At 49.0% G+C, this 27,744-nt stretch overlaps 1 protein-coding gene across 1 annotated transcript in view; it reads right to left on the bottom strand.

The window, feature by feature from the left end:
• The window catches only part of cd109 (CD109 molecule), a 490,209-nt gene that overhangs the window by 378,252 nt on the left and 84,213 nt on the right, over positions 1-27,744 (bottom strand). Inside the window, exons 9-10 of the mRNA XM_069930693.1 lie at positions 24,218-24,422; positions 18,467-18,576 (exon numbers count right to left, since the gene is read on the bottom strand). Coding sequence (XP_069786794.1) covers positions 18,467-18,576; positions 24,218-24,422 — 315 coding nt within the window. The remainder of the gene's footprint in view (positions 1-18,466; positions 18,577-24,217; positions 24,423-27,744) is intronic.

Below are 27,744 nucleotides of genomic sequence, written 5' to 3' on the forward strand. Positions count from 1 at the left end.
ACGCTCCTGATCATTTGAGAGATGGACATGGTATCTCTGTATACGCAGGGTATAAGCACGCTGTCTGACCCCTGATCAGGTGAGAGGTGGCCCTGGTATCTCTGTATACGCAGGATATAAGCACGCTGTCTGACCCCTGATCAGGTGAGAGGTGGACCTGGTATCTCTGTATACGCAGGGTATAAGCACGCTGTCTGACCCATGATCAGTTGAGAGGTGGACCTGGTATCTCTGTATACGCAGGGTATAAGCACGCTGTCTGACCCCTGATCAGTTGAGAGGTGGACCTGGTATCTCTGTATACGCAGGGTATAAGCACGCTGTCTGAACCCTGATCAGGTGAGAGGTGGATCTGGTATCTCTGTATACGCAGGGTATAAGCACGCTGTCTGACCCCTGATCAGTTGAGAGGTGGACCTGGTATCTCTGTATACGCAGGGTATAAGCACGCTGTCTGACCCCTGATCAAGGGAGAGGTGGATCTGGTATCTCTGTATACGCAGGGTATAAGCACGCTGCCTGACCCCTGATCAGTTGAGAGGTGGATCTGGTATTTCTGTATACGCAGGGTATAAGCACGCTGTCTGACCCCTGATCAAGGGAGAGGTGGATCTGGTATCTCTGTATACGCAGGGTATAAGCACGCTGCCTGACCCCTGATCAGTTGAGAGGTGGATCTGGTATTTCTGTATACGCAGGGTATAAGCATGCTGTCTGACCCCCTGATCAGGTGAGAGGTGGATCTGGTATCTCTGTATACGCAGGGTATAAGCACGCTGTCTGACCCCTGATCAGTTAAGAGGTGGATCTGGTATCTCTGTATACGCAGGGTATAAGCACGCTGTCTGACCCCTGATCAGTTGAGAGGTGGATCTGGTATCTCTGTATACGCAGGGTATAAGCACGCTGTCTGACCCCTGATCAGGTGAGAGGTGGACCTGGTATCTCTGTATACGCAGGGTATAAGCACGCTGTCTGACCCCTGATCAGGTGAGAGATGGATCTGGTATCTCTGTATACGCAGGGTATAAGCATGCTGTCTGACCCCTGATCAGTTGAGAGGTGGACCTGGTATCTCTGTATACGCAGGGTATAAGCACGCTGTCTGACCCCTGATCAGGTGAGAGGTGGACCTGGTATCTCTGTATACGCAGGGTATAAGCACGCTGTCTGACCCCCTGATCAGTTCAGAGGTGGACCTGGTATCTCTGTATACGCAGGGTATAAGCACGCTGTCTGACCCCCTGATCAGTTGAGAGGTGGATCTGGTATCTCTGTGTACGCAGGGTATAAGCACGCTGTCTGACCGCTGATCAGTTGAGAGGTGGATCTGGTATCTCTGTTTACGCAGGGTATAAGCACGCTGTCTGACCCCTGATCAGTTGAGAGGTGGATCTGGTATCTCTGTATACGCAGGGTATAAGCACGCTGTCTGACCCCTGATCAGTTGAGAGGTGGATCTGGTATCTCTGTATACGCAGGGTATAAGCACGCTGTCTGACCCCTGATCAGTTGAGAGGTGGACCTGGTATCTCTGTATACGCAGGGTATAAGCACGCTGTCTGACACCTGATCAGTTGAGAGGTGGATCTGGTATCTCTGTATACGCAGGGTATAAGCACGCTGTCTGACCCTTGATCAGTTGAGAGGTGGATCTGGTATCTCTGTATACGCAGGGTATAAGCACGCTGTCTGACCCCTGATCAGGTGAGAGGTGGACCTGGTATCTCGGTATACGCAGGGTATAAGCACGCTGTCTGAACCCTGATCAGGTGAGAGGTGGACCTGGTATCTCTGTATACGCAGGGTATAAGCACGCTGTCTGACCCCTGATCAGTTAAGAGGTGGATCTGGTATCTCTGTATACGCAGGGTATAAGCACGCTGTCTGACACCTGATCAGGTGAGAGGTGGATCTGGTATCTCTGTATACGCAGGGTATAAGCACGCTGTCTGACCCCTGATCAGGTAAGAGGTGGATCTGATATCTCTGTATGAGCAGGGTATAAGCACGCTGTCTGACCCCTGATCAGGTGAGAGGTGGATCTGGTATCTCTGTATACGCAGGGTATAAGCATGCTGTCTGACCCCTAATCAGGTGAGAGGTGGATCTGGTATCTCTGTATACGCAGGGTATAAGCACGCTGTCTGACCCCTGATCAGGTGAGAGGTGGATCTGGTATCTCTGTATACGCAGGGTATAAGCACGCTGTCTGACCCCTGATCAGGTGAGAGGTGGATCTGGTATCTCTGTATACGCAGGGTATAAGCACGCTGTCTGACCCCCTGATCAGGTGAGAGGTGGACCTGGTATCTCTGTATACGCAGGGTATTAGCACGCTCCTGATCAGTTGAGAGATGGACATGGTATCTCTGTATACGCAGGGTATAAGCACGCTGTCTGACCCCTGATCAGGTGAGAGGTGGCCCTGGTATCTCTGTATACGCAGGGTATAAGCACGCTGTCTGACCCATGATCAGTTGAGAGGTGGACCTGGTATCTCTGTATACGCAGGGTATAAGCACGCTGTCTGACCCCTGATCAGTTGAGAGGTGGACCTGGTATCTCTGTAAACGCAGGGTATAAGCACGCTGTCTGAACCCTGATCAGGTGAGAGGTGGATCTGGTATCTCTGTATACGCAGGGTATAAGCACGCTGTCTGACCCCTGATCAGGTGAGAGGTGGATCTGGTATCTCTGTATACGCAGGGTATAAGCACGCTGTCTGACCCCCTGATCAGGTGAGAGGTGGACCTGGTATCTCTGTATACGCAGGGTATTAGCACGCTCCTGATCAGTTGAGAGATGGACATGGTATCTCTGTATACGCAGGGTATAAGCACGCTGTCTGACCCCTGATCAGGTGAGAGGTGGCCCTGGTATCTCTGTATACGCAGGGTATAAGCACGCTGTCTGACCCATGATCAGTTGAGAGGTGGACCTGGTATCTCTGTATACGCAGGGTATAAGCACGCTGTCTGACTCCTGATCAGTTGAGAGGTGGACCTGGTATCTCTGTATACGCAGGGTATAAGCACGTTCCTTGACCCCTGATCAGTTGAGAGGTGGACCTGGTATCTCTGTATACGCAGGGTATAAGCACGCTGTCTGACCCCTGATCAGGTGAGAGGTGGATCTGGTATCTCTGTATACGCAGGGTATAAGCACGCTGTCTGACCCCCTGATCAGGTGAGAGGTGGACCTGGTATCTCTGTATACGCAGGGTATTAGCACGCTCCTGATCATTTGAGAGATGGACATGGTATCTCTGTATACGCAGGGTATAAGCACGCTGTCTGACCCCTGATCAGGTGAGAGGTGGCCCTGGTATCTCTGTATACGCAGGATATAAGCACGCTGTCTGACCCCTGATCAGGTGAGAGGTGGACCTGGTATCTCTGTATACGCAGGGTATAAGCACGCTGTCTGACCCATGATCAGTTGAGAGGTGGACCTGGTATCTCTGTATACGCAGGGTATAAGCACGCTGTCTGACCCCTGATCAGTTGAGAGGTGGACCTGGTATCTCTGTATACGCAGGGTATAAGCACGCTGTCTGAACCCTGATCAGGTGAGAGGTGGATCTGGTATCTCTGTATACGCAGGGTATAAGCACGCTGTCTGACCCCTGATCAGTTGAGAGGTGGACCTGGTATCTCTGTATACGCAGGGTATAAGCACGCTGTCTGACCCCTGATCAAGGGAGAGGTGGATCTGGTATCTCTGTATACGCAGGGTATAAGCACGCTGCCTGACCCCTGATCAGTTGAGAGGTGGATCTGGTATTTCTGTATACGCAGGGTATAAGCACGCTGTCTGACCCCTGATCAAGGGAGAGGTGGATCTGGTATCTCTGTATACGCAGGGTATAAGCACGCTGCCTGACCCCTGATCAGTTGAGAGGTGGATCTGGTATTTCTGTATACGCAGGGTATAAGCATGCTGTCTGACCCCCTGATCAGGTGAGAGGTGGATCTGGTATCTCTGTATACGCAGGGTATAAGCACGCTGTCTGACCCCTGATCAGTTAAGAGGTGGATCTGGTATCTCTGTATACGCAGGGTATAAGCACGCTGTCTGACCCCTGATCAGTTGAGAGGTGGATCTGGTATCTCTGTATACGCAGGGTATAAGCACGCTGTCTGACCCCTGATCAGGTGAGAGGTGGACCTGGTATCTCTGTATACGCAGGGTATAAGCACGCTGTCTGACCCCTGATCAGGTGAGAGATGGATCTGGTATCTCTGTATACGCAGGGTATAAGCATGCTGTCTGACCCCTGATCAGTTGAGAGGTGGACCTGGTATCTCTGTATACGCAGGGTATAAGCACGCTGTCTGACCCCTGATCAGGTGAGAGGTGGACCTGGTATCTCTGTATACGCAGGGTATAAGCACGCTGTCTGACCCCCTGATCAGTTCAGAGGTGGACCTGGTATCTCTGTATACGCAGGGTATAAGCACGCTGTCTGACCCCCTGATCAGTTGAGAGGTGGATCTGGTATCTCTGTGTACGCAGGGTATAAGCACGCTGTCTGACCGCTGATCAGTTGAGAGGTGGATCTGGTATCTCTGTTTACGCAGGGTATAAGCACGCTGTCTGACCCCTGATCAGTTGAGAGGTGGATCTGGTATCTCTGTATACGCAGGGTATAAGCACGCTGTCTGACCCCTGATCAGTTGAGAGGTGGATCTGGTATCTCTGTATACGCAGGGTATAAGCACGCTGTCTGACCCCTGATCAGTTGAGAGGTGGACCTGGTATCTCTGTATACGCAGGGTATAAGCACGCTGTCTGACACCTGATCAGTTGAGAGGTGGATCTGGTATCTCTGTATACGCAGGGTATAAGCACGCTGTCTGACCCTTGATCAGTTGAGAGGTGGATCTGGTATCTCTGTATACGCAGGGTATAAGCACGCTGTCTGACCCCTGATCAGGTGAGAGGTGGACCTGGTATCTCGGTATACGCAGGGTATAAGCACGCTGTCTGAACCCTGATCAGGTGAGAGGTGGACCTGGTATCTCTGTATACGCAGGGTATAAGCACGCTGTCTGACCCCTGATCAGTTAAGAGGTGGATCTGGTATCTCTGTATACGCAGGGTATAAGCACGCTGTCTGACACCTGATCAGGTGAGAGGTGGATCTGGTATCTCTGTATACGCAGGGTATAAGCACGCTGTCTGACCCCTGATCAGGTAAGAGGTGGATCTGATATCTCTGTATGAGCAGGGTATAAGCACGCTGTCTGACCCCTGATCAGGTGAGAGGTGGATCTGGTATCTCTGTATACGCAGGGTATAAGCATGCTGTCTGACCCCTAATCAGGTGAGAGGTGGATCTGGTATCTCTGTATACGCAGGGTATAAGCACGCTGTCTGACCCCTGATCAGGTGAGAGGTGGATCTGGTATCTCTGTATACGCAGGGTATAAGCACGCTGTCTGACCCCTGATCAGGTGAGAGGTGGATCTGGTATCTCTGTATACGCAGGGTATAAGCACGCTGTCTGACCCCCTGATCAGGTGAGAGGTGGACCTGGTATCTCTGTATACGCAGGGTATTAGCACGCTCCTGATCAGTTGAGAGATGGACATGGTATCTCTGTATACGCAGGGTATAAGCACGCTGTCTGACCCCTGATCAGGTGAGAGGTGGCCCTGGTATCTCTGTATACGCAGGGTATAAGCACGCTGTCTGACCCATGATCAGTTGAGAGGTGGACCTGGTATCTCTGTATACGCAGGGTATAAGCACGCTGTCTGACCCCTGATCAGTTGAGAGGTGGACCTGGTATCTCTGTAAACGCAGGGTATAAGCACGCTGTCTGAACCCTGATCAGGTGAGAGGTGGATCTGGTATCTCTGTATACGCAGGGTATAAGCACGCTGCCTGACCCCTGATCAGTTGAGAGGTGGACCTGGTATCTCTGTATACACAGGGTATAAGCACGCTGTCTGACCCCTGATCAAGGGAGAGGTGGATCTGGTATCTCTGTATACGCAGGGTATAAGCATGCTGTCTGACCCCCTGATCAGGTGAGAGGTGGATCTGGTATCTCTGTATACGCAGGGTATAAGCACGCTGTCTGACCCCTGATCAGTTGAGAGGTGGATCTGGTATCTCTGTGTACGCAGGGTATAAGAACGCTCCCTGACCCCTGATCAGTTGAGAGGTGGATCTGGTATCTCTGTATACGCAGGGTATAAGCACGCTGTCTGACCCCTGATCAGTTAAGAGGTGGATCTGGTATCTCTGTATACGCAGGGTATAAGCACGCTGTCTGACCCCTGATCAGTTGAGAGGTGGACCTGGTATCTCTGTATACGCAGGGTATAAGCACGTTGTCTGACCCCTGATCAGTTGAGAGGTGGACCTGGTATCTCTGTATACGCAGGGTATAAGCACGCTCCTTGACCCCTGATCAGTTGAGAGGTGGACCTGGTATCTCTGTATACGCAGGGTATAAGCACGCTCCTTGACCCCTGAACAGTTGAGAGGTGGACCTGGTATCTCTGTATACGCAGGGTATAAGCACGCTGTCTGACCCCTGATCAGTTGAGAGGTGGACCTGGTATCTCTGTATACGCAGGGTATAAGCACGCTGTCTGACCCCTGATCAGTTGAGAGGTGGATCTGGTATCTCTGTATACGCAGGGTATAAGCACGCTGTCTGACCCCTGATCAGGTGAGAGGTGGACCTGGTATCTCTGTATACGCAGGGTATAAGCACGCTGTCGGACCCCTGATCAGGTGAGAGGTGGACCTGGTATCTCTGTATACGCAGGGTATAAGCACGCTGTCTGACCCCTGATCAGGTGAGAGGTGGATCTGATATCTCTGTATACGCAGGGTATAAGCACGCTGTCTGATCCCTGATCAGTTGAGAGGTGGACCTGGTATCTCTGTATACGCAGGGTATAAGCACGCTGTCTGACCCCTGATCAGTTGAGAGGTGGACCTGGTATCTCTGTATACGCAGGGTATAAGCACGCTGTCTGACCCCTGATCAGTTGAGAGGTGGATCTGGTATCTCTGTATACGCAGGGTATAAGCACGCTGTCTGACCCCTGATCAGTTGAGAGGTGGATCTGGTATCTCTGTATACGCAGGGTATGAGCACGCTGTCTGACCCCTGATCAGGTGAGAGGTGGATCTGATATCTCTGTATACGCAGGGTATAAGCAGGCTGTCTGACCCCTGATCAGGTGAGAGGTGGATCTGGTATCTCTGTATACGCAGGGTATAAGCACGCTGTCTGATCCCTGATCAGTTGAGAGGTGGACCTGGTATCTCTGTATACGCAGGGTATAAGCACGCTGTCTGACCCCTGATCAGTTGAGAGGTGGACCTGGTATCTCTGTATACGCAGGGTATAAGCACGCTGTCTGACCCCTGATCAGTTGAGAGGTGGATCTGGTATCTCTGTATACGCAGGGTATAAGCACGCTGTCTGACCCCTGATCAGTTGAGAGGTGGATCTGGTATCTCTGTATACGCAGGGTATGAGCACGCTGTCTGACCCCTGATCAGGTGAGAGGTGGATCTGATATCTCTGTATACGCAGGGTATAAGCAGGCTGTCTGACCCCTGATCAGGTGAGAGGTGGATCTGGTATCTCTGTATACGCAGGGTATAAGCATGCTGTCTGACCCCCTGATCAGTTGAGAGGTAGACCTGGTATCTCTGTATACGCAGGGTATAAGCACGCTGTCTGACCCCTGATCAGTTGAGAGGTGGATCTGGTATCTCTGTATACGCAGGGTATAAGCACGCTGTCTGACCCCTGATCAGTTGAGAGGTGGACCTGGTATCTCTGTATACGCAGGGTATAAGCACGCTGTCTGACCCCTGATCAGTTGAGAGGTGGACCTGGTATCTCTGTATACGCAGGGTATAAGCACGCTCCTTGACCCCTGATCAGTTGAGAGGTGGACCTGGTATCTTTGTATACGCAGGGTATAAGCACGTTCCTTGACCCCTGATCAGTTGAGAGGTGGACCTGGTATCTCTGTATACGCAGGGTATAAGCACGCTGTCTGACCCCTGATCAGGTGAGAGGTGGATCTGGTATCTCTGTATACGCAGGGTATAAGCACGCTGTCTGACCCCCTGATCAGGTGAGAGGTGGACCTGGTATCTCTGTATACGCAGGGTATAAGCACGCTCCTGATCAGTTGAGAGATGGACATGGTATCTCTGTATACGCAGGGTATAAGCACGCTGTCTGACCCCTGATCAGGTGAGAAGTGGCCCTGGTATCTCTGTATACGCAGGATATAAGCACGCTGTCTGACCCCTGATCAGGTGAGAGGTGGACCTGGTATCTCTGTATACGCAGGGTATAAGCACGCTGTCTGACCCATGATCAGTTGAGAAGTGGACCTGGTATCTCTGTATACGCAGGGTATAAGCACGCTGTCTGACCCCTGATCAGTTGAGAGGTGGACCTGGTATCTCTGTATACGCAGGGTATAAGCACGCTGTCTGAACCCTGATCAGGTGAGAGGTGGATCTGGTATCTCTGTATACGCAGGGTATAAGCACGCTGTCTGACCCCTGATCAGTTGAGAGGTGGACCTGGTATCTCTGTATACGCAGGGTATAAGCACGCTGTCTGACCCCTGATCAAGGGAGAGGTGGATCTGGTATCTCTGTATACGCAGGGTATAAGCACGCTGTCTGACCCCTGATCAGGTGAGAGGTGGACCTGGTATCTCGGTATACGCAGGGTATAAGCACGCTGTCTGAACCCTGATCAGGTGAGAGGTGGACCTGGTATCTCTGTATACGCAGGGTATAAGCACGCTGTCTGACCCCTGATCAGTTAAGAGGTGGATCTGGTATCTCTGTATACGCAGGGTATAAGCACGCTGTCTGACACCTGATCAGGTGAGAGGTGGATCTGGTATCTCTGTATACGCAGGGTATAAGCACGCTGTCTGACCCCTGATCAGGTAAGAGGTGGATCTGATATCTCTGTATACGCAGGGTATAAGCACGCTGTCTGACCCCTGATCAGGTGAGAGGTGGATCTGATATCTCTGTATACGCAGAGTATAAGCACGCTGTCTGACCCCTGATCAGGTGAGAGGTGGATCTGGTATCTCTGTATATGCAGGGTATAAGCACGCTGTCTGACCCCTAATCAGGTGAGAGGTGGATCTGGTATCTCTGTATACGCAGGGTATAAGCACGCTGTCTGACCCCTGATCAGGTGAGAGGTGGATCTGGTATCTCTGTATACGCAGGGTTTTAGCATGCTGTCTGACCCCTGATCAGGTGAGAGGTGGATCTGGTATCTCTGTATACGCAGGGTATAAGCACGCTGTCTGACCCCCTGATCAGGTGAGAGGTGGACCTGGTATCTCTGTATACGCAGGGTATTAGCACGCTCCTGATCAGTTGAGAGATGGACATGGTATCTCTGTATACGCAGGGTATAAGCACGCTGTCTGACCCCTGATCAGGTGAGAGGTGGCCCTGGTATCTCTGTATACGCAGGGTATAAGCACGCTGTCTGACCCCTGATCAGGTGAGAGGTGGACCTGGTATCTCTGTATACGCAGGGTATAAGCACGCTGTCTGACCCATGATCAGTTGAGAGGTGGACCTGGTATCTCTGTATACGCAGGGTATAAGCACGCTGTCTGACCCCTGATCAGTTGAGAGGTGGACCTGGTATCTCTGTATACGCAGGGTATAAGCACGCTGTCTGACCCCTGATCAAGGGAGAGGTGGATCTGGTATCTCTGTATACGCAGGGTATAAGCACGCTGCCTGACCCCTGATCAGTTGAGAGGTGGATCTGGTATTTCTGTATACGCAGGGTATAAGCATGCTGTCTGACCCCCTGATCAGGTGAGAGGTGGATCTGGTATCTCTGTATACGCAGGGTATAAGCACGCTGTCTGACCCCTGATCAGGTGAGAGGTGGCCCTGGTATCTCTGTATACGCAGGGTATAAGCACGCTGTCTGACCCCTGATCAGGTGAGAGGTGGATCTGGTATCTCTGTATACGCAGGATATAAACACGCTGTCTGACCCCCTGATCAGTTCAGAGGTGGACCTGGTATCTCTGTATACGCAGGGTATAAGCACGCTGTCTGACCCCTGATCAGTTGAGAGGTGGATCTGGTATCTCTGTGTACGCAGGGTATAAGCACGCTGTCTGACCCCCTGATCAGTTGAGAGGTGGATCTGGTATCTCTGTGTACGCAGGGTATAAGCACGCTGTCTGACCGCTGATCAGTTGAGAGGTGGATCTGGTATCTCTGTATACGCAGGGTATAAGCACGCTGTCTGACCCCTGATCAGTTGAGAGGTGGATCTGGTATCTCTGTATACGCAGGGTATAAGCACGCTGTCTGACCGCTGATCAGTTGAGAGGTGGATCTGGTATCTCTGTATACGCAGGGTATAACACGCTGTCTGACCCCTGATCAGTTGAGAGGTGGACCTGGTATCTCTGTATATGCAGGCTATAAGCACGCTGTCTGACCCCTGATCAGTTGAGAGGTGGACCTGGTATCTCTGTATACGCAGGGTATAAGCACGCTCCATGACCCCTGATCAGTTGAGAGGTAGACCTGGTATCTCTGTATACGCAGGGTATAAGCACGCTGTCTGACCCCTGATCAGTTGAGAGGTGGACCTGGTATCTCTGTATACGCAGGGTATAAGCACGCTGTCTGACCCCTGATCAGTTGAGAGGTGGATCTGGTATCTCTGTTTACGCAGGGTATAAGCACGCTGTCTGACCCCTGATCAGTTGAGAGGTGGACCTGGTATCTCTGTATACGCAGGGTATAAGCACGCTGTCTGACCCCTGAACAGGTGAGAGGTGGACCTGGTATCTCTGTATACGCAGGGTATAAGCACGCACCCTGACCCCTGATCAGTTGAGAGGTGGACCTGGTATCTCTGTGTACGCAGGGTATAAGTACGCTGTCTGAACCCTGATCAGGTGAGAGGTGGATCTGGTATCTCTGTATACGCAGGGTATAAGCACGCTGTCTGACCCCTGATCAGTTGAGAGGTGGATCTGGTATCTCTGTATACGCAGGGTATAAGCACGCTGTCTGACCCCTGATCAGGTGAGAGGTGGACCTGGTATCTCTGTATACGCAGGGTATAAGCACGCTGTCCGGCCCCTGATCAGTTGGGAGGTGGATCTGGTATCTCTGTATACGCAGGGTATAAGCACGCTGTCTGACCCCTGATCAGTTGAGAGGTGGACCTGGTATCTCTGTATACGCAGGGTATAAGCACGCTGTCTGACCCATGATCAGTTGAGAGGTGGACCTGGTATCTCTGTATACGCAGGGTATAAGCACGCTGTCTGACCCCTGATCAGTTGAGAGGTGGACCTGGTATCTCTGTATACGCAGGGTATAAGCACGCTGTCTGAACCCTGATCAGGTGAGAGGTGGATCTGGTATCTCTGTATACGCAGGGTATAAGCACGCTGTCTGACCCCTGATCAGTTGAGAGGTGGACCTGGTATCTCTGTATACGCAGGGTATAAGCACGCTGTCTGACCCCTGATCAGTTGAGAGGTGGATCTGGTATCTCTGTATACGCAGGGTATAAGCACGCTGTCTGACCCCTGATCAGTTGAGAGGTGGACCTGGTATCTCTGTATACGCAGGGTATAAGCACGCTGTCTGACCCCTGATCAGGTGAGAGGTGGACCTGGTATCTCTGTATACGCAGGGTATAAGCACGCTGTCTGACCCCCTGATCAGTTCAGAGGTGGACCTGGTATCTCTGTATACGCAGGGTATAAGCACGCTGTCTGACCCCTGATCAGGTGAGAGGTGGACCTGATATCTCTGTATACGCAGGGTATAAGCACGCTGTCTGACCCATGATCAGTTGAGAGGTGGACCTGGTATGTCTGTATACGCAGGGTATAAGCACGCTGCCTGACCACTGATCAGTTGAGAGGTGGACCTGGTATCTCTGTATACGCAGGGTATAAGCACGCTGTCTGAACCCTGATCAGGTGAGAGGTGGATCTGGTATCTCTGTATACGCAGGGTATAAGCACGCTGTCTGACCCCTGATCAGTTGAGAGGTGGACCTGGTATCTCTGTATACGCAGGGTATAAGCACGCTGTCTGACCCCTGATCAGTTGAGAGGTGGATCTGGTATTTCTGTATACGCAGGGTATAAGCATGCTGTCTGACCCCCTGATCAGGTGAGAGGTGGATCTGGTATCTCTGTATACGCAGGGTATAAGCACGCTGTCTGACCCCTGATCAGTTAAGAGGTGGATCTGGTATCTCTGTATACGCAGGGTATAAGCACGCTGTCTGACCCCTGATCAGGTGAGAGGTGGACCTGGTATCTCTGTATACGCAGGGTATAAGCACGCTGTCTGACCCCCTGATCAGTTCAGAGGTGGACCTGGTATCTCTGTATACGCAGGGTATAAGCACGCTGTCTGACCCCCTGATCAGTTGAGAGGTGGATCTGGTATCTCTGTGTACGCAGGGTATAAGCACGCTGTCTGACCGCTGATCAGTTGAGAGGTGGATCTGATATCTCTGTATACGCAGGGTATAAGCACGCTGTCTGACCCATGATCAGTTGAGAGGTGGATCTGGTATCTCTGTATACGCAGGGTATAAGCACGCTGTCTGACCCCTGATCAGTTGAGAGGTGGATCTGGTATCTCTGTATACGCAGGGTATAAGCACGCTGTCTGACCCCTGATCAGTTGAGAGGTGGACCTGGTATCTCTGTATACGCAGGGTATAAGCACGCTCCTTGACCCCTGATCAGTTGAGAGGTGGACCTGGTATCTCTGTATACGCAGGGTATAAGCACGCTGTCTGACCCCTGATCAGTTGAGAGGTGGACCTGGTATCTCTGTATACGCAGGGTATAAGCACGCTGTCTGACACCTGATCAGTTGAGAGGTGGATCTGGTATCTCTGTATACGCAGGGTATAAGCACGCTGTCTGACCCCTGATCAGTTGAGAGGTGGATCTGGTATCTCTGTATACGCAGGGTATAAGCACGCTGTCTGACCCCTGATCAGGTGAGAGGTGGACCTGGTATCTCGATATACGCAGGGTATAAGCACGCTGTCTGACCCCTGATCAGGTGAGAGGTGGACCTGGTATCTCGATATACGCAGGGTATAAGCACGCTGTCTGAACCCTGATCAGGTGAGAGGTGGATCTGGTATCTCTGTATACCCAGGGTATAAGCACGCTGTCTGACCCCTGATCAGTTGAGAGGTGGACCTGGTATCTCTGTATACGCAGGGTATAAGCACGCTGTCTGACCCCTGATCAGGTGAGAGGTGGACCTGGTATCTCGATATACGCAGGGTATAAGCACGCTGTCTGACCCCTGATCAGGTGAGAGGTGGACCTGGTATCTCGATATACGCAGGGTATAAGCACGCTGTCTGAACCCTGATCAGGTGAGAGGTGGATCTGGTATCTCTGTATACGCAGGGTATAGGCACGCTGTCTGACCCCTGATCAGTTGAGAGGTGGACCTGGTATCTCTGTATACGCAGGGTAGAAGCACGCTGTCTGACCCCTGATCAAGGGAGAGGTGGATCTGGTATCTCTGTATACGCAGGGTATAAGCACGCTGCCTGACCCCTGATCAGTTGAGAGGTGGATCTGGTATTTCTGTATACGCAGGGTATAAGCATGCTGTCTGACCCCCTGATCAGGTGAGAGGTGGATCTGGTATCTCTGTATACGCAGGGTATAAGCACGCTGTCTGACCCCTGATCAGTTGAGAGGTGGATCTGGTATCTCTGTGTACGCAGGGTATAAGAACGCTCCCTGACCCCTGATCAGTTGTGAGATGGATCTGCTATCTCTGTATACGCAGGGTATAAGCACGCTGTCTGACCCCTGATCAGTTAAGAGGTGGATCTGGTATCTCTGTATACGCAGGGTATAAGCACGCTGTCTGACCCCTGATCAGTTGAGAGGTGGATCTGGTATCTCTGTATACGCAGGGTATAAGCACGCTGTCTGACCCCTGATCAGTTGAGAGGTGGACCTGGTATCTCTGTATACGCAGGGTATAAGCACGTTGTCTGACCCCTGATCAGTTGAGAGGTGGACCTGGTATCTCTGTATACGCAGGGTATAAGCATGCTCCTTGACCCCTGATCAGTTGAGAGGTGGACCTGGTATCTCTGTATACGCAAGGTATAAGCACGCTCCTTGACCCCTGATCAGTTGAGAGGTGGACCTGGTATCTCTGTATACGCAGGGTATAAGCACGCTGTCTGATCCCTGATCAGGTGAGAGGTGGATCTGGTATCTCTGTATACGCAGGGTATAAGCACGCTGTCTGACCCCTGATCAGTTGAGAGGTGGATCTGGTATCTCTGTATACGCAGGGTATAAGCACGCTGTCTGACCCCCTGATCAGGTGAGAGGTGGATCTGGTATCTCTGTATACGCAGGGTATAAGCACGCTGTCTGACCCCTGATCAGGTGAGAGGTGGATCTGGTATCTCTGTATACGCAGGGTATAAGCACGCTGTCTGACCGCTGATCAGTTGAGAGGTGGATCTGGTATCTCTGTATACGCAGGGTATAAGCACGCTGTCTGACCCCTGATCAGGTGAGAGGTGGACCTGGTATCTCTGTATACGCAGGGTGTAAGTACGCTGTCTGACCCCTGATCAGGTGAGAGGTGGACCTGGTATCTCTGTATACGCAGGGTGTAAGCACGCTCTCTGACCCCTGATCAGTTGAGAGGTGGACCTGGTATCTCTGTATACGCAGGGTATAAGCACGCTGTCTGACCCCTGATCAGGTGAGAGGTGGATCTGGTATCTCTGTATACGCAGGGTATAAGCACGCTGTCTGACCCCTGATCAGGTGAGAGGTGGACCTGGTATCTCTGTATACGCAGGGTATAAGCACGCTCTCTGACCCCTGATCAGTTGAGAGGTGGACCTGGTATCTCTGTATACGCAGGGTATAAGCACGCTGTCTGACCCCTGATCAGGTGAGAGGTGGATCTGGTATCTCTGTATACGCAGGGTATAAGCACGCTGTCTGACCCCTGATCAGGTGAGAGGTGGACCTGGTATCTCTGTATACGCAGGGTATAAGCACGCTGTCTGACCCCTGATCAGGTGAGAGGTGGACCTGGTATCTCTGTATACGCAGGGTATAAGCACGCTGTCTGACCCCTGATCAGGTGAGAGGTGGATCTGGTATCTCTGTATACGCAGGGTATAAGCACGCTGTCTGACCCCCTGATCCGTTGAGAGGTGGACCTGGTATCTCTGTATACGCAGGGTATAAGCACGCTGTCTGACCCCTGATCAGTTGAGAGGTGGACCTGGTATCTCTGTATACGCAGGGTATAAGCACGCTGTCTGACCCCCTGATCAGTTGAGAGGTGGACCTGGTATCTCTGTATACGCAGGGTATAATCACGCTGTCTGACCCTTGATCAGGTGAGAGGTGGATCTGGTATCTCTGTATACACAGGGTATAAGCACGCTGTCTGACCCCTGATCAGTTGAGAGGTGGACCTGGTATCTCTGTATACGCAGGGTATAAGCACGCTGTCTGACCCCTGATCAGGTGAGAGGTGGATCAGGTATCTCTGTATACGCAGGGTATAAGCACGCTGTCTGACCCCTGATCAGTTGAGAGGTGGATCTGGTATCCCTGTATACGCAGGGTATAAGCACGCTCCCTGACCCCTGATCAGTTGAGAGGTGGACCTGGTATCTCTGTATACGCAGGGTATAAGCACGCTGTCTGACCCCTGATCAGGTGAGAGGTGGATCTGGTATCTCTGTATACGCAGGGTATAAGCATGCTGTCTGACCCCCTGATCAGGTGAGAGGTGGACCTGGTATCTCTGTATACGCAGGGTATAAGCACGCTGTCTGACCCCTGATCAGTTGACAGGTGGATCTGGTATCTCTGTATACGCAGGGTATAAGCACGCTGTCTGACCCCTGTTCAGTTGAGAGGTGGATCTGGTATCTCTGTATCACTATATACACACGATCTAGGACTCCTGATCATTTGAGAGCAGCGGCTCTACTGCCAGTATTGATGGACCGCACTTTGAGCTATTGCAGTTCCACAGCTCAGCTTCAGTGCAGTGCACACCTTACCCGTGACCCTTCCAAGTGACGTCTGCAGAATCGACCTGGCCTGGAGCAGTGTCTGGGCCAGGTCACAAAGCAGAGAGAGTGAATGTCTCTGTGCTGGTGCTAAATACACGGCTCTAGCCAATAAGGATGCTCGTTGAATTGAACCCACCAATGGCAAGGTGTGCACTGACCAGTGGTCTGAGCCCAATCTTAATTGACACTCCAGCTGAAAAACCGTAACTTTGTTTGAAAAAAAACTCCACGTACTGACAGGTGATGTGACTTCCAAATGAGTTTCAGAGCGGGAGGCCACGTGACCACCAGCAATGGGCAGGGTGGCCACACCTCCTCTACTCACAACATTGAAACACTGTCCTTTATATCGGTAAAAATACATAACCGGCGATTCAGGCTTCAGTCCTTCATCAAGGTATCAGACATTGAAGAAGGGCTCAAGCCTGAAATGTCAATTATGTATTTTTATCTTTGCTAGAAACAGGACACTGTTTGACCTGCTGAATATCTCCAGCTTTGTGTTTTTGCTGTAATTTCTACATGTATACAAATAATCTTGAATAAAATCTGGATTGTCTACTTTAACTACATGTGAATTGTTTGATTACAAATTTAAACTGTGGGTCACAGAGTCAAATAAAGGAAAGAAAAGTGTCTTTGTTCAGACGTTCTGGAGGGTCCTGTATCTCCAATGGGCACCACAACACCTGTTGAGTTCCTCCAGCGTTATAATGGTTTTAACTGTATCCTTTATGTCCTTTTCTCTGTTCCTTGCCCTGTTTGACCTCTGACACATGACTCTGTACACGGTTTTATTTCCTGGTCACTATTGCACTTCCTGCTGTCCTTAATTGACTTACCTGGACAACAAAGCTTCTTCATGTATTTCAGTCAGTGCGACAATAAACAATTCAATTCATGCTTTTCTGCTCTTCCCTTCTGATTTTCCAGGTGGATTCCTTGATCATGGTTTTATATTGATTGCCACAGGTTTTAGCAAGGAATTTTAAATTGGAAAGGAAACTTTCCAGCATTTATTACTCACCCACGCTTCATCCTTGCCAGCATTTATTACTCACCCACGCTTCATCCTTGCCAGCATTTATTACTCACCCTTGCTTCACCCTTGCCGGCATTTATTACTCACCCTTGCTTCACCCTTGCCGGCATTTATTACTCACCCTTGCTTCATTGGCCTTTTCAACAATCCGCTACACTCCTGAGGAACCACACCTCACTTAGCGACTGGGCACCCTCCAACCAGATGGCATAATATCGACCTCTGGCTTTGTTAAACCCTCCCATCGCTCCATTCCCTGTCTCCTTTCACACAAACATGATAAATTCGAGCTAGTCCCTTATCACATCCAATTAACACCTTTTGTTGGTCTGGATTCCTCCCCTGTTGTTTGAACTCCGAGACTTTCTGATCTTTCCTGCATCTGCCTTTTCTGATCTCTCCTCGAAGAAGGGATCAGGCCTGAAACGTCGGCGATATATCTTTGTCTCCTATACATGCTGAAACAAGTTCCTCCAGCATTTTGGTGTGTTTACTATAATCACAGTGTCTGCAGCCCAGCGTGTTTCATTAACACTTCAGTATACACCAGAGTGGACAACAATGGGACATTTCCACTCAAGGGTGTCAGAACGTCATACCTTGAGGAAGGGCACAAAACATCGATAATATATCTTTACCCACTGTGGGTGCTACGAGACTGAATGAGATCCTCTGATCCATTCGATCGAAGTTCTCTGTGAGTTTGATGACCTCTGGAGAAAGGAATTTTCATCCAACCCCTCTCCCCTCATCTTTGCAGTATTATCATAGAACAGTACAGGCCCTTGGACCCTCGATGTTGAGCTGACCCATACACCCCCCATGCACGTGTGGTGATACGAATATGTGAATATGTGACTGTTAATATGTAGCAGGCCCGTCCCCCACTGGTGACTCGCTCCCTGGTATCTCCTCCTCTTGTGACCCTGAAATAAAGGTCGACCTCCCTCTCACTGCCCTGAGTCGAGCACATGGAATAGGGCCAGCTGCAAGTCTAAAGTGTAATAAAGCCTATTGTTCCTCACTCTACAGCTTTGGAGTTATTGATAGAGCCTATCATGTACATTGTAAAATGCGGAAGTCAATGGACATTATTATTTTCTCCTCAAGATGTCTCCTCCTTCTCCCATCCACCCCACTGCACCTCTCCTGCACAACAGCCTTCATCTTCTTGTCTGACTCCCCAACACCCCATCCCTCTTTCCTTCACTACCCTCCCCCTTCTTGGTGCATGCTCCAATGCAGTCTGAGTCAACTCATTTCTCATCATGACTTACTTGAGCTGTGTAGTTCTGAGGGGGCTTTAAGATCCTCTGATAGTCAAGAAACTTCAGGTTGTACTTCGTGAACAAGACGGTGATGTCTGCTGCTGCGGTCTGCACTGCACCTGTGTGGGCAAGACACACTGATTAAAGCCTTCATTTGGAACACAGTGCGACCATGCAGTAAATCTTCAGGCAGTCCCCAAAGTCTTTGGCACAAGCAGTTCTGACCGCAAGTTCTCAGTCAAATTTCCAAAGTAGTTTAGGCATTTTACTTTGTAATAATCTATACATTGTGGCGGCACACCACGCGGCGGGACAGCCGCCAAAATGGCGCCGTCGGGGGTTTCCCCTTCTTCTCAGCACAGGGCTCAGAAGCCCGCGCTGGGGGACCATATGACGCCCGGGTGACGTCTGCGCCCTCCAGCACAGTTCTCAGCCAGGTCCGGCCTGCAATAAATCAGTTCTGCTCACTGAGCTCAACCCGTCTGGTTGTGTGTTCTTTCAGTAGCAGTGTAGCTGCCGCTACAACATCTCAGAAATAAAGTTATTTATATCTCCTTTAGTAAGTAATAACTCTAAAGCAGATTATCTGGGTAATTCATAAATCAAGATTGAAATGGGAAACGGATTAGAATAGGAAGATAGATGAAAATGATTGGAGGAATTTATGTGAAGAAAACATGCCTAAGGTTATAAATGTAAGGTGTAGATTAATTAGTATAGTATAATTTTCTCCATCAATTATATCGAACCCCTCAAAAATTAAAGAGATTTAATTAATGTCTTCACACTTGTTTCAAGTGTGGTGAAGAGACATGGATTTGTCCTAAAGTCAAGATTCTTTGGATACAATTTAAATTATTTTTGGAAAAAGTATTAAAAGTTAAACTTCCATTTGATCCAAAGTTTTTTTTATTAGGTGGAATATTTAAACGATTGGTTTAAAATTGAGATTGACTCTGTATCAAATTGAATTTTCACGTTTACCTTTAGCTGTAGCTAAGAAACGTTTGGCTGTTACATGGAAATCTGATTTGGTTTTGGGAATGCAAAATGAAATCTTGTATTTCTCTTGAAAAGATAACGGTATAATTTATGAGCCAATTTTTTTATGAAAGTATGGGGCCCATATTTGAAAATTGTTGGTTTGAAGGTTTGAGCTCTCAGTCCGTCCCGGTGACGATACGTAGTTCCTTGGCCGAAGTGTTTTCCATATAGAATTGGTGATCTCCTTTTCCTTTCTTTTTAGGGGGTAGTTTAGAGGAAGGAGGGTGGGGATTAGTGGGGAAGGGAAGAGAGGTGGGGAGGGGGATTTGTTATACTATCCACATATATTTATCTATGTATAAACTTTATCGGAATTGGATGTAATTGTGGTTTTAAATTTTAAAATAAAGTATTAAAAAAAAAACTTATAAAGTGAAGCAGTTCAGCACACGGTTTTCCACTCCGGAAGATTCAATTCATTGACGCCAACCCCTCCCCCCAACGCATTTCTGCACCACCCCTTCTCCCTCCACGGATAACCCGCTGAGTATGTCTGCTTTTATCTCGAATATCCACCGCCTGCAGTATTTTACCTTTGCCCTGCAGAACAAGGTGATTAAATTACTCCAGGTTTGCTGGGAGGGTGCGATCAATGTGAATCTGACCGAGACACAGCCAGTGATATTGGAACACCTGGTCAACAGCTTGGCCACTGAGGGAAATTTCAAGGAGGGCCGACATGAATAGGTTTAGTGAAGGAATTTCCGAACTTAGAGATTTGTCGGACTACCAGCAAGAGGAGGTACAACAGGATGTTGCTGAGACTGGAGGGCTTGCATTATGGCAAGAGGTCGGATAGGCTGGGTCTTTATTCCCTGGAGTGTAGAAGTCTGCAAGATGGTGAGTTTGACATTTTAAATTTACATTTAAATTAAATTTAGATATATACTGTGATGCGCTAGCGAGCAGAAAAGCAGACACAAAACATAAAGTCTGTTCAACAGGCTTTATTCCACACAAACTTCCACAGAGCTGGCTGTGAGAGTAGCTGTGCAAGCTCTGAGACTGACCTCGAGGGGCCAGATCTAGCTCATATCCCGGAGGATGATTGGCAGCCGACCGGGTGGGGCTTGGTCCATTCAGGTCGGCTGATTGACAGTTGGCCAGGTCCGGCCTTGTCCTCCATTGCTCTTCCTGCAGGTACACAAGTCGCCCCCTGCAGTCGGCTAGTGGTGTAGTACCACAATAGCGCAGTAAAAGGCCCTTCTAGCCCACAAGCCCAGCCACCCAAATACTCCAATTAATCTACAACCCCCGTACAGTTTGAATGGTGGGAGAAAACTGGGGCATCCAGAGGAAACCCACCCGCAGGTCACGGGCGGAACGTAGATACTCCTTGCAGGCAGCACCAGATTCGAACCCGGATCGCTGGCGCTGTAATAGTATTGCACTAACCGAGCAACAAAGCAACTGTTGCAGAGTTTTAATGTCCAACATGGATGATGGGAATGCCCCTCACGATTTTATATTCCTCCAGGTAAATGACTCGAGAACAAAAGGGCCTAGGTTTAAGATAAGAGGTGAGAGATGAAAGAGAAACCTGAGGTGCGAAGTTTTTACTCAGAGGGAGGCCCATATCTAGATCGAGCTGCCAACGGAAGCAATAGAAATAGGTAGAATTACGAAACTCAAAGGTATTTAGGGCAGCACTGTTGGTGGAGCGGTTAGCCCAATGTTATTACAGCCCAGTCTCTCTGATGTAGACAAGGCCACAAAGGGAGCACCAGATGCAGTAAATCAATCCTGCAGATACATAGGTGAAGTGTTCCTTCACTTGAAAGGCCTGTTTGGGGCCCCAGACTGTGGTGAGGGAGGAGGTGTGGGAGCAAGTGTGGCACCTCCTGTGGCCACAGGGGAAGGTGCCAGGGGAGGGATGAGAACACGAGGGAGTTATGGAGGGAGTGGTCCCTCCCTCCACACCAGTGATTATATTTTATCACGCGGACTGGGAGAGAGCTTTGCTGAGCATCTTCGCTCTGTCTGCACCAGTATCAGAGACCATCCGCAGGATTGGTTTACTGCATCCACTGCTCCCTTTGTGGCCTTCTATTCATCGGAGAGACTGAGTACAGACTGGAAGATCGCTTCGCTGAGCACCTTCGCTTCTGCCCACACCAGTAACAGGGACCTCCCAGTGGCCAACCATTACAGTTTTGTGTCAGACTCCTGTACTCACAAGTCTGTCCATGGCTTCAGGTGCTATCCCACCAGACCACCCACAAACTGGAGGAACACCACCTTATTTTCCATCTGGCCACTCTCTAGCTGGATGGCATTAACATCAATTTTTCCTGTTTCTGTCAACCTGCTCTCCTTTCCCCCTCCCTTCCCTTCCCCCTATCAGCTCTCCACTCCTTTCCCTCTCTATTCACCCAGCCATCCCTCCTCCCCTTGATCGCTGCTGGATCCTCCCTCCCTTCTCCACCTATCACCTCCTGATTTATGACCACCCCTCCCCCTCTACCCTTTTGTTCTGACACCTGCTGACATTTTTCTATACCTTGATGAAGGGCTCAAGCCTGAAACTGAACACTGTGTGACCTGCTGAGTTTCTCCAGCATTACATTTTTACTTCAACTACGGTGTCTACTCTCTTTCAAAAATACCAGAGGGTTGTTAATTCAGCCTGTGACACCGGGCACAGATTTCACTCCATCGAGGACATCTATATGAGGGGGTATCTTAAAAATGCGGCCTCTATCCTCAAATACCCCACCACCCACAGCCATCGGGAAAGACATTCAGGAGCCTACAGACAAGCACTTATGGCACAAGGACAGCTTCTCCCCCCATGCCATCAGATTCCTGAATAATCAATGAACCAAAGACACTGCCTTACTTTTCAGGGCAGTGGGATCATTGTTGGAGACTGACACAGGGCTGCGGGGAGAGAGTGGGGCAGTGGAATCAGTGTGGGAACAGATATAGGCCTGTGGGGAGAGAGCGGGGCAGTGAGATCAGTGTGGGGACTGACAAAGGCTGAGGGGAGAGAGTGTGGCACTGGGAATAGTATGGGGACAGATGCAAGCCTGTAGGGAGAGAGCAGGGCAGTGGGATCAGTGTGGTGACTTACATGGGGCTGTGAGGAGAGAGTGGGGCAGTGGAATCAGTGTGGGGACAGATACAGGCCTGCGGGGAGAGAGCAGGGAAGTGGGATCAGTGCGGGGACCGACACAGGGCTGCGGGGAGAGAGTGGGGCAGTGGAATCAGTGTGGGAACAGATAAAGGCCTATGGGGAGAGAGCGGGGCAGTGGGATCAGTATGGGGATCGACACAAGGCTGTGGGGAGGGAGCGGGACTGTGGGATCAGTGGGGGGACAGATACAGGCCTGTGGGGAGGGAGTGGGGCTGTGGGATCAGTGTGGGTATATAGTATACTATTTCCTAGAGCTAGAAATCACTTGCTCGTGATAACTGAATAATTATGGGCCCACAGACATATATGCGGTCGAACATTATCTGAACAGAAGTTGAGTGCTGCATACCTGTATTCTGACAATAAACCTGAGATCTGAAGTGTTGTCATTTAGAGATAGAGGGTATCGTGCCTTGGTGCCAGTGCCAGGTGAACAATCTCTCCTCCAGAGTCAGTCAGGCCAAGGAGCTGGTCACAGACTTGTGGAGGAGAGGCAAGGCGCACTCAATAGTGCTGAGGCAGATGGCGGTTTTAAGTTCCAAGGTCTCCAGTGACCTGGCACCCACATCGATGCAAAGGCCAAGAAAAAAAAAATCAGAGCTCTACTTCCTCAGAAGCCTGGCGAAAGTCGACATGTTGCCTGCGTCCCTGAACCAGTTCTGCAGATGCACCATCGACAGTGTCCTGTGTGGGACAAGATCTACTCTGCCCAAGAACACAAGAAACTAGAGGGTTGTGAATGTGGCTCAGTCAGACACAACCCCACACACCTCTAGTGACTTTATGCATAATTTCCCGCTTTCTCAAGGAAGCAGCCAACGTATTAGAAGACACACCCAACCCTGACCACACTCTGTTCACCCCCTTCGATCAGAAAGAAGATTCATGAATGTGAAATTAAGCACCACCAAATTTAAGGACATTTCTTTCTTGCTGTTATCAGACTCCTGAGTGAACCTCACACCAGTGAAATTAGTGCTCCATTCAGCACCTTAGCTCTGCCAGCAGCAACTCATTTCAATTCCCGACATTCTGTCTTATGCAATGCTAGACTAATTGGAGGAATCTTCGGACTGGGCACCCTCCAACTGGATGGCATTAATATTGACCTCTCTGGCTTTTGTTAACCCCCTCCCCTTCATTACTTTCCCTATCACCTCCCCCCCCCCCCCCCCCCCCCACAGCTCTGTCTCTCTTCTTTTCCCTATCTCCTTTCACACAGACATTAATAATTCTCTCCCTTTATCGTACCCCATTAACACCTTTTGTGGGTCTGGATTCCTCCCCCAGCCGGCACCGTCTAAATTCTGAGACTTTCTCAGATTTCCGGCTTTTGGTTCATTCTGCTCATTCCTTGAGGAAGGGCTCAGGTCCGAAACTTCAGCAACGTATCTTTGACTCCTTCCTTTCTCCCCCAGCCTTCTCATTCAGGCGCCTGTCGCCTTCTTATTCATACCACGACGAAGGGCTCAGGCCCAAAACATTGGTTACGCTCTATACCTCCCGTGGACGCTGTGAGACCTGCTGAGTTCCGTGTTTTTACCAGTAATGGGACACTTAATGAACTTGGTGTCACCCACCTGTGTGAGACTCGGTCACAGCCGCTGTGATGGTCACCTGGTGGACTTGATACCTGAGCAGCGAGAGTGAGTTTTCCAGTGAATATTTCTTCAGAGTCACGTTTGTTAAGGATTCGTCATCAAAGTCCATATAAGCACCAAAAATCCCTTGAATGAATTCGTGAAGTTCCGAGAAAAGGAAGACAAAAGCAGCAGTTCCATTCATCTGCGAAAGAATGATTGAAGATTGAATTATTGTGGATCGGCACCGTTGAAATTCATTAATAGGATGTTTGAAGTGCATAAACCTTTGATATGGGTTTATATTGAACTATCTCGGATTGATGAGAAGAAGATGAATCAGTTTATTTATAGATGAAATTCTCAGTTATTATATAATTATAATTTTCCAGTGTTGAAACATTTAATGGAACTATGGACTCAGAAGAATGAAATTATAGGAACTGGAGGTAAAATTTCCACTAAAACACCTTTGTTTCAAAATAAGCTTTTTTCCTTTTATACTTAATATCAACTTCTGAAGTTGAAGGAGCAGAAAGGAATTAGACTGGTAGAAGATTGTTATGAAGCGCGTTATTTTATTTTGTTTCGAAGAATGAAAGAGAAATATGAAATATCTTCGAATACTCTTTTTTCTTATTATCAAATTAAAGCCCTACTGTTAGATAATTTTGGGCACACGTTACGGTTACCCAGGCGAGCTAAATTTGAAATTTTGCTTACTGATGGTGGCAAGAAAGGATTTATATCGGAGGTGTATGCTTTATTGCAGAATAAAATGCTTAAGTTGGATGTTTATGAATCTAGATTGAAATGGGAAAAAGTTTTGTCGATATCTATTTCTCAGGATGATTGGATGACAGTATGACTAAAATTGTAGATGCAAACTATAGATTGGATCATTCTAATTTTTCTCATCAGTTATACTTAACTCCGGCAAAATTAAGGAAATAAAAGTTTCTCTCTTCTGATTTACGTTTCAGATGTCATAAGGAAGTTGGTTCTTTTTTACGTGCTACTTGGTGGTGAAACCCTTTTGGTATAGAATTTTTAAAAAATTTTTCACACTATAAACCATACTGACGAAAATACATACAGACATTGTCCTCTTGAATATATAGAGTGTCATTTTCTCCCCTTTTTCCCCCCCTCCCTTCCCTCCCTCCCCCTTTCCATTTATTCAAAGTTCAATCTATAAGATACATTAAACCCGTTAAACAATGTCGTCACTCAATAAAAATAAACAAGAATTTTTTATATACTGGGTCAGTTCATTTCGTTGTCTTCTCCTTCTGTCATTTTAGGCGGTGGATGTCCGCGGTAGGATTTCTCTATTGTATTTCATGTACAGTTCCCATATTTGTTCGAATATTGTGATGTTATTTCTTAAATTATATGTTATTTTTTCTAATTGAATACATTTATTTATTTCTATGTCCTTCTTTGGCTTGGCTTCACTAATCAGGGACTGATCCAACACCACAAAAAGAATCAGAAGGAGGAGGAAAACACGAAAATCTGCAGACACAAATCTGGAGAAACTCAGCAGGTCACACACTGTTCTTTATCTTTGGCTTGGCTTCGCAGACGAAGATTTATGGAGGGGTAAAGTCCACGTCAGCTGCAGGCTCGTTTGTGGCTGACAAGTCCGATGCGGGACAGGCAGACACGGTTGCAGCGGTTGCAGGGGAAAATTGGTGGGTTGGGGTTGGGTGTTGGGTTTTTCCTCCTTTGTCTTTTGTCAGTGAGGTGGGCTCTGCGGTCTTCTTCAAAGGAGGTTGCTGCCTGCCGAACTGTGAGGCGCCAAGATGCACGGTTTGAGGCATTGTTGTATAGGATTCAGGAACTTTTGGAAGCTATTTTCGATTTTAAAATTTTACTTGACCTTTTGGTATTTTTACTGGGAAACTGAGCTTGGAGTTGAAATTAAATACATTTCAAATTGCTTTTTTGAGATTAGCTTTAGCTGTGGCTAGGAAATGTTTGGCAATTATTTGAGAAAATGAGACTGATGGCATTTGGAAATGAGATCTTGTATTCTGTTGGAAAAGATAACATATAATTTACACAATAATTATTCTATTTCTGTTAAAACCTGGAGCCCGTATTTGGAATATATGCGGCTGAATCATTAATTTTTTTTTACCCCACACATTAGTGCTGGTGCCCCAAACCATGGCAAATAACTGAAGGGTGTTGTGTTAAATGGTCTCCCCTTCTTGATTTCTTCTTTTTCTTTCCTTTTTGGGGTAGTTTAGAGGGGGTTTGGGAGGGTGGGGATGGGTTAGGGCAGGGGGTGGGAGTTTGCAAAGGGTTAAAATGTTTGGTCTTTGCTTTTTCATTGTACGATTTATTATATAAATAAAATTTTCAAAAAAAAATGTTTGAAGATTTAAACATCATCATTTTCAAAGCGAGACCACCATGTTCCTCAGAGTTCACTTTACTCGTGACCTATCGTGGACACACAACATCTCCTCACTTGTCAGAAAGGTGCAACAGTGACTACGCTTCCTGAGAAGACTGAAACGGGCAAGGCGACCAGTCACCATCATGTCAATCGTCTATAGCAGCTCTATCGAGAGTGTCCTGGCCGGCTGTGTCAGTACGGTTACTACAGAGAAATAGATCGGTGGTCAATCCACAGGACCATAAGAGTGGCAGAAAGGATCATGGAGTTGTCCTCCCCCTGCAAAATCATTGCGGACCCCTTTCCACCCTGCACACAGCATCGTTCAGCTGCTCCCATCAGGGAAGAGATCCAGGAGGATCAGAGCCGGCGCCACCAGGCTGAGGAACAGCTTCTTCCCCACGGGCAGTGAGAAGGCTGAACGACCAAAAGACCTGCTTGCACTCACCATCCGAGACTCTCATTTGTACAAAGAAATATATATTTATTTGTAAAGATAAAATACTTGTCCTGCATATTTATTGCTTGTCCATATGTGTGTTGTGTTTAGTTTTGTGTCTGCATGTTTTTGCACTGAGGACCGGAGAATGCTGTTTCGCCAGATTGACAATAAACTTGACTTTCATCCAGATTATGGCAATGGCTTCAAAAGCGGAAATTGAGGTACCCAACAGATCAGACTGTGTTGGTGGAGTAGAGATGAGCTTACATCTGAACTGGTGTAGTGTCACCACCCAAAACCCTGACTATCCCTTTGTCTCTGCAGATGCTGCATGAATATTGAAAGGCCTGAACAGAGTAAATAGGCCTCTTCATGGTCGGCCTCCACATGGAGGCCGGCTTAAAAGCAGATTGAAAAGGCATTTCTGATCTTTACATGCAGGCCCAAAAAAGCCTGCTCCGATGACCCCTTTCAGCCTGGAGGCCAAAGCGGCCCGCTGAGGTGCCGGAGCAGCCGGCGGGGCTGTCACAGCCCACCCAAGCCGCTCCCTGACTGCCCAGTTCCTGCGGGCCTGATGGATCCTCCCTCACCAGCCTCTCATTCCCTGAGGAGGGGGTGAGGGAGATGGGTCACGACCTTTCAGGTTTGGACCCTTCCTTGAGACTAAAGATGGAA

This window comes from Narcine bancroftii, chromosome 4 (assembly GCF_036971445.1).
Source record: "Narcine bancroftii isolate sNarBan1 chromosome 4, sNarBan1.hap1, whole genome shotgun sequence".
NCBI classification, from domain to species: domain Eukaryota; kingdom Metazoa; phylum Chordata; class Chondrichthyes; order Torpediniformes; family Narcinidae; genus Narcine; species Narcine bancroftii.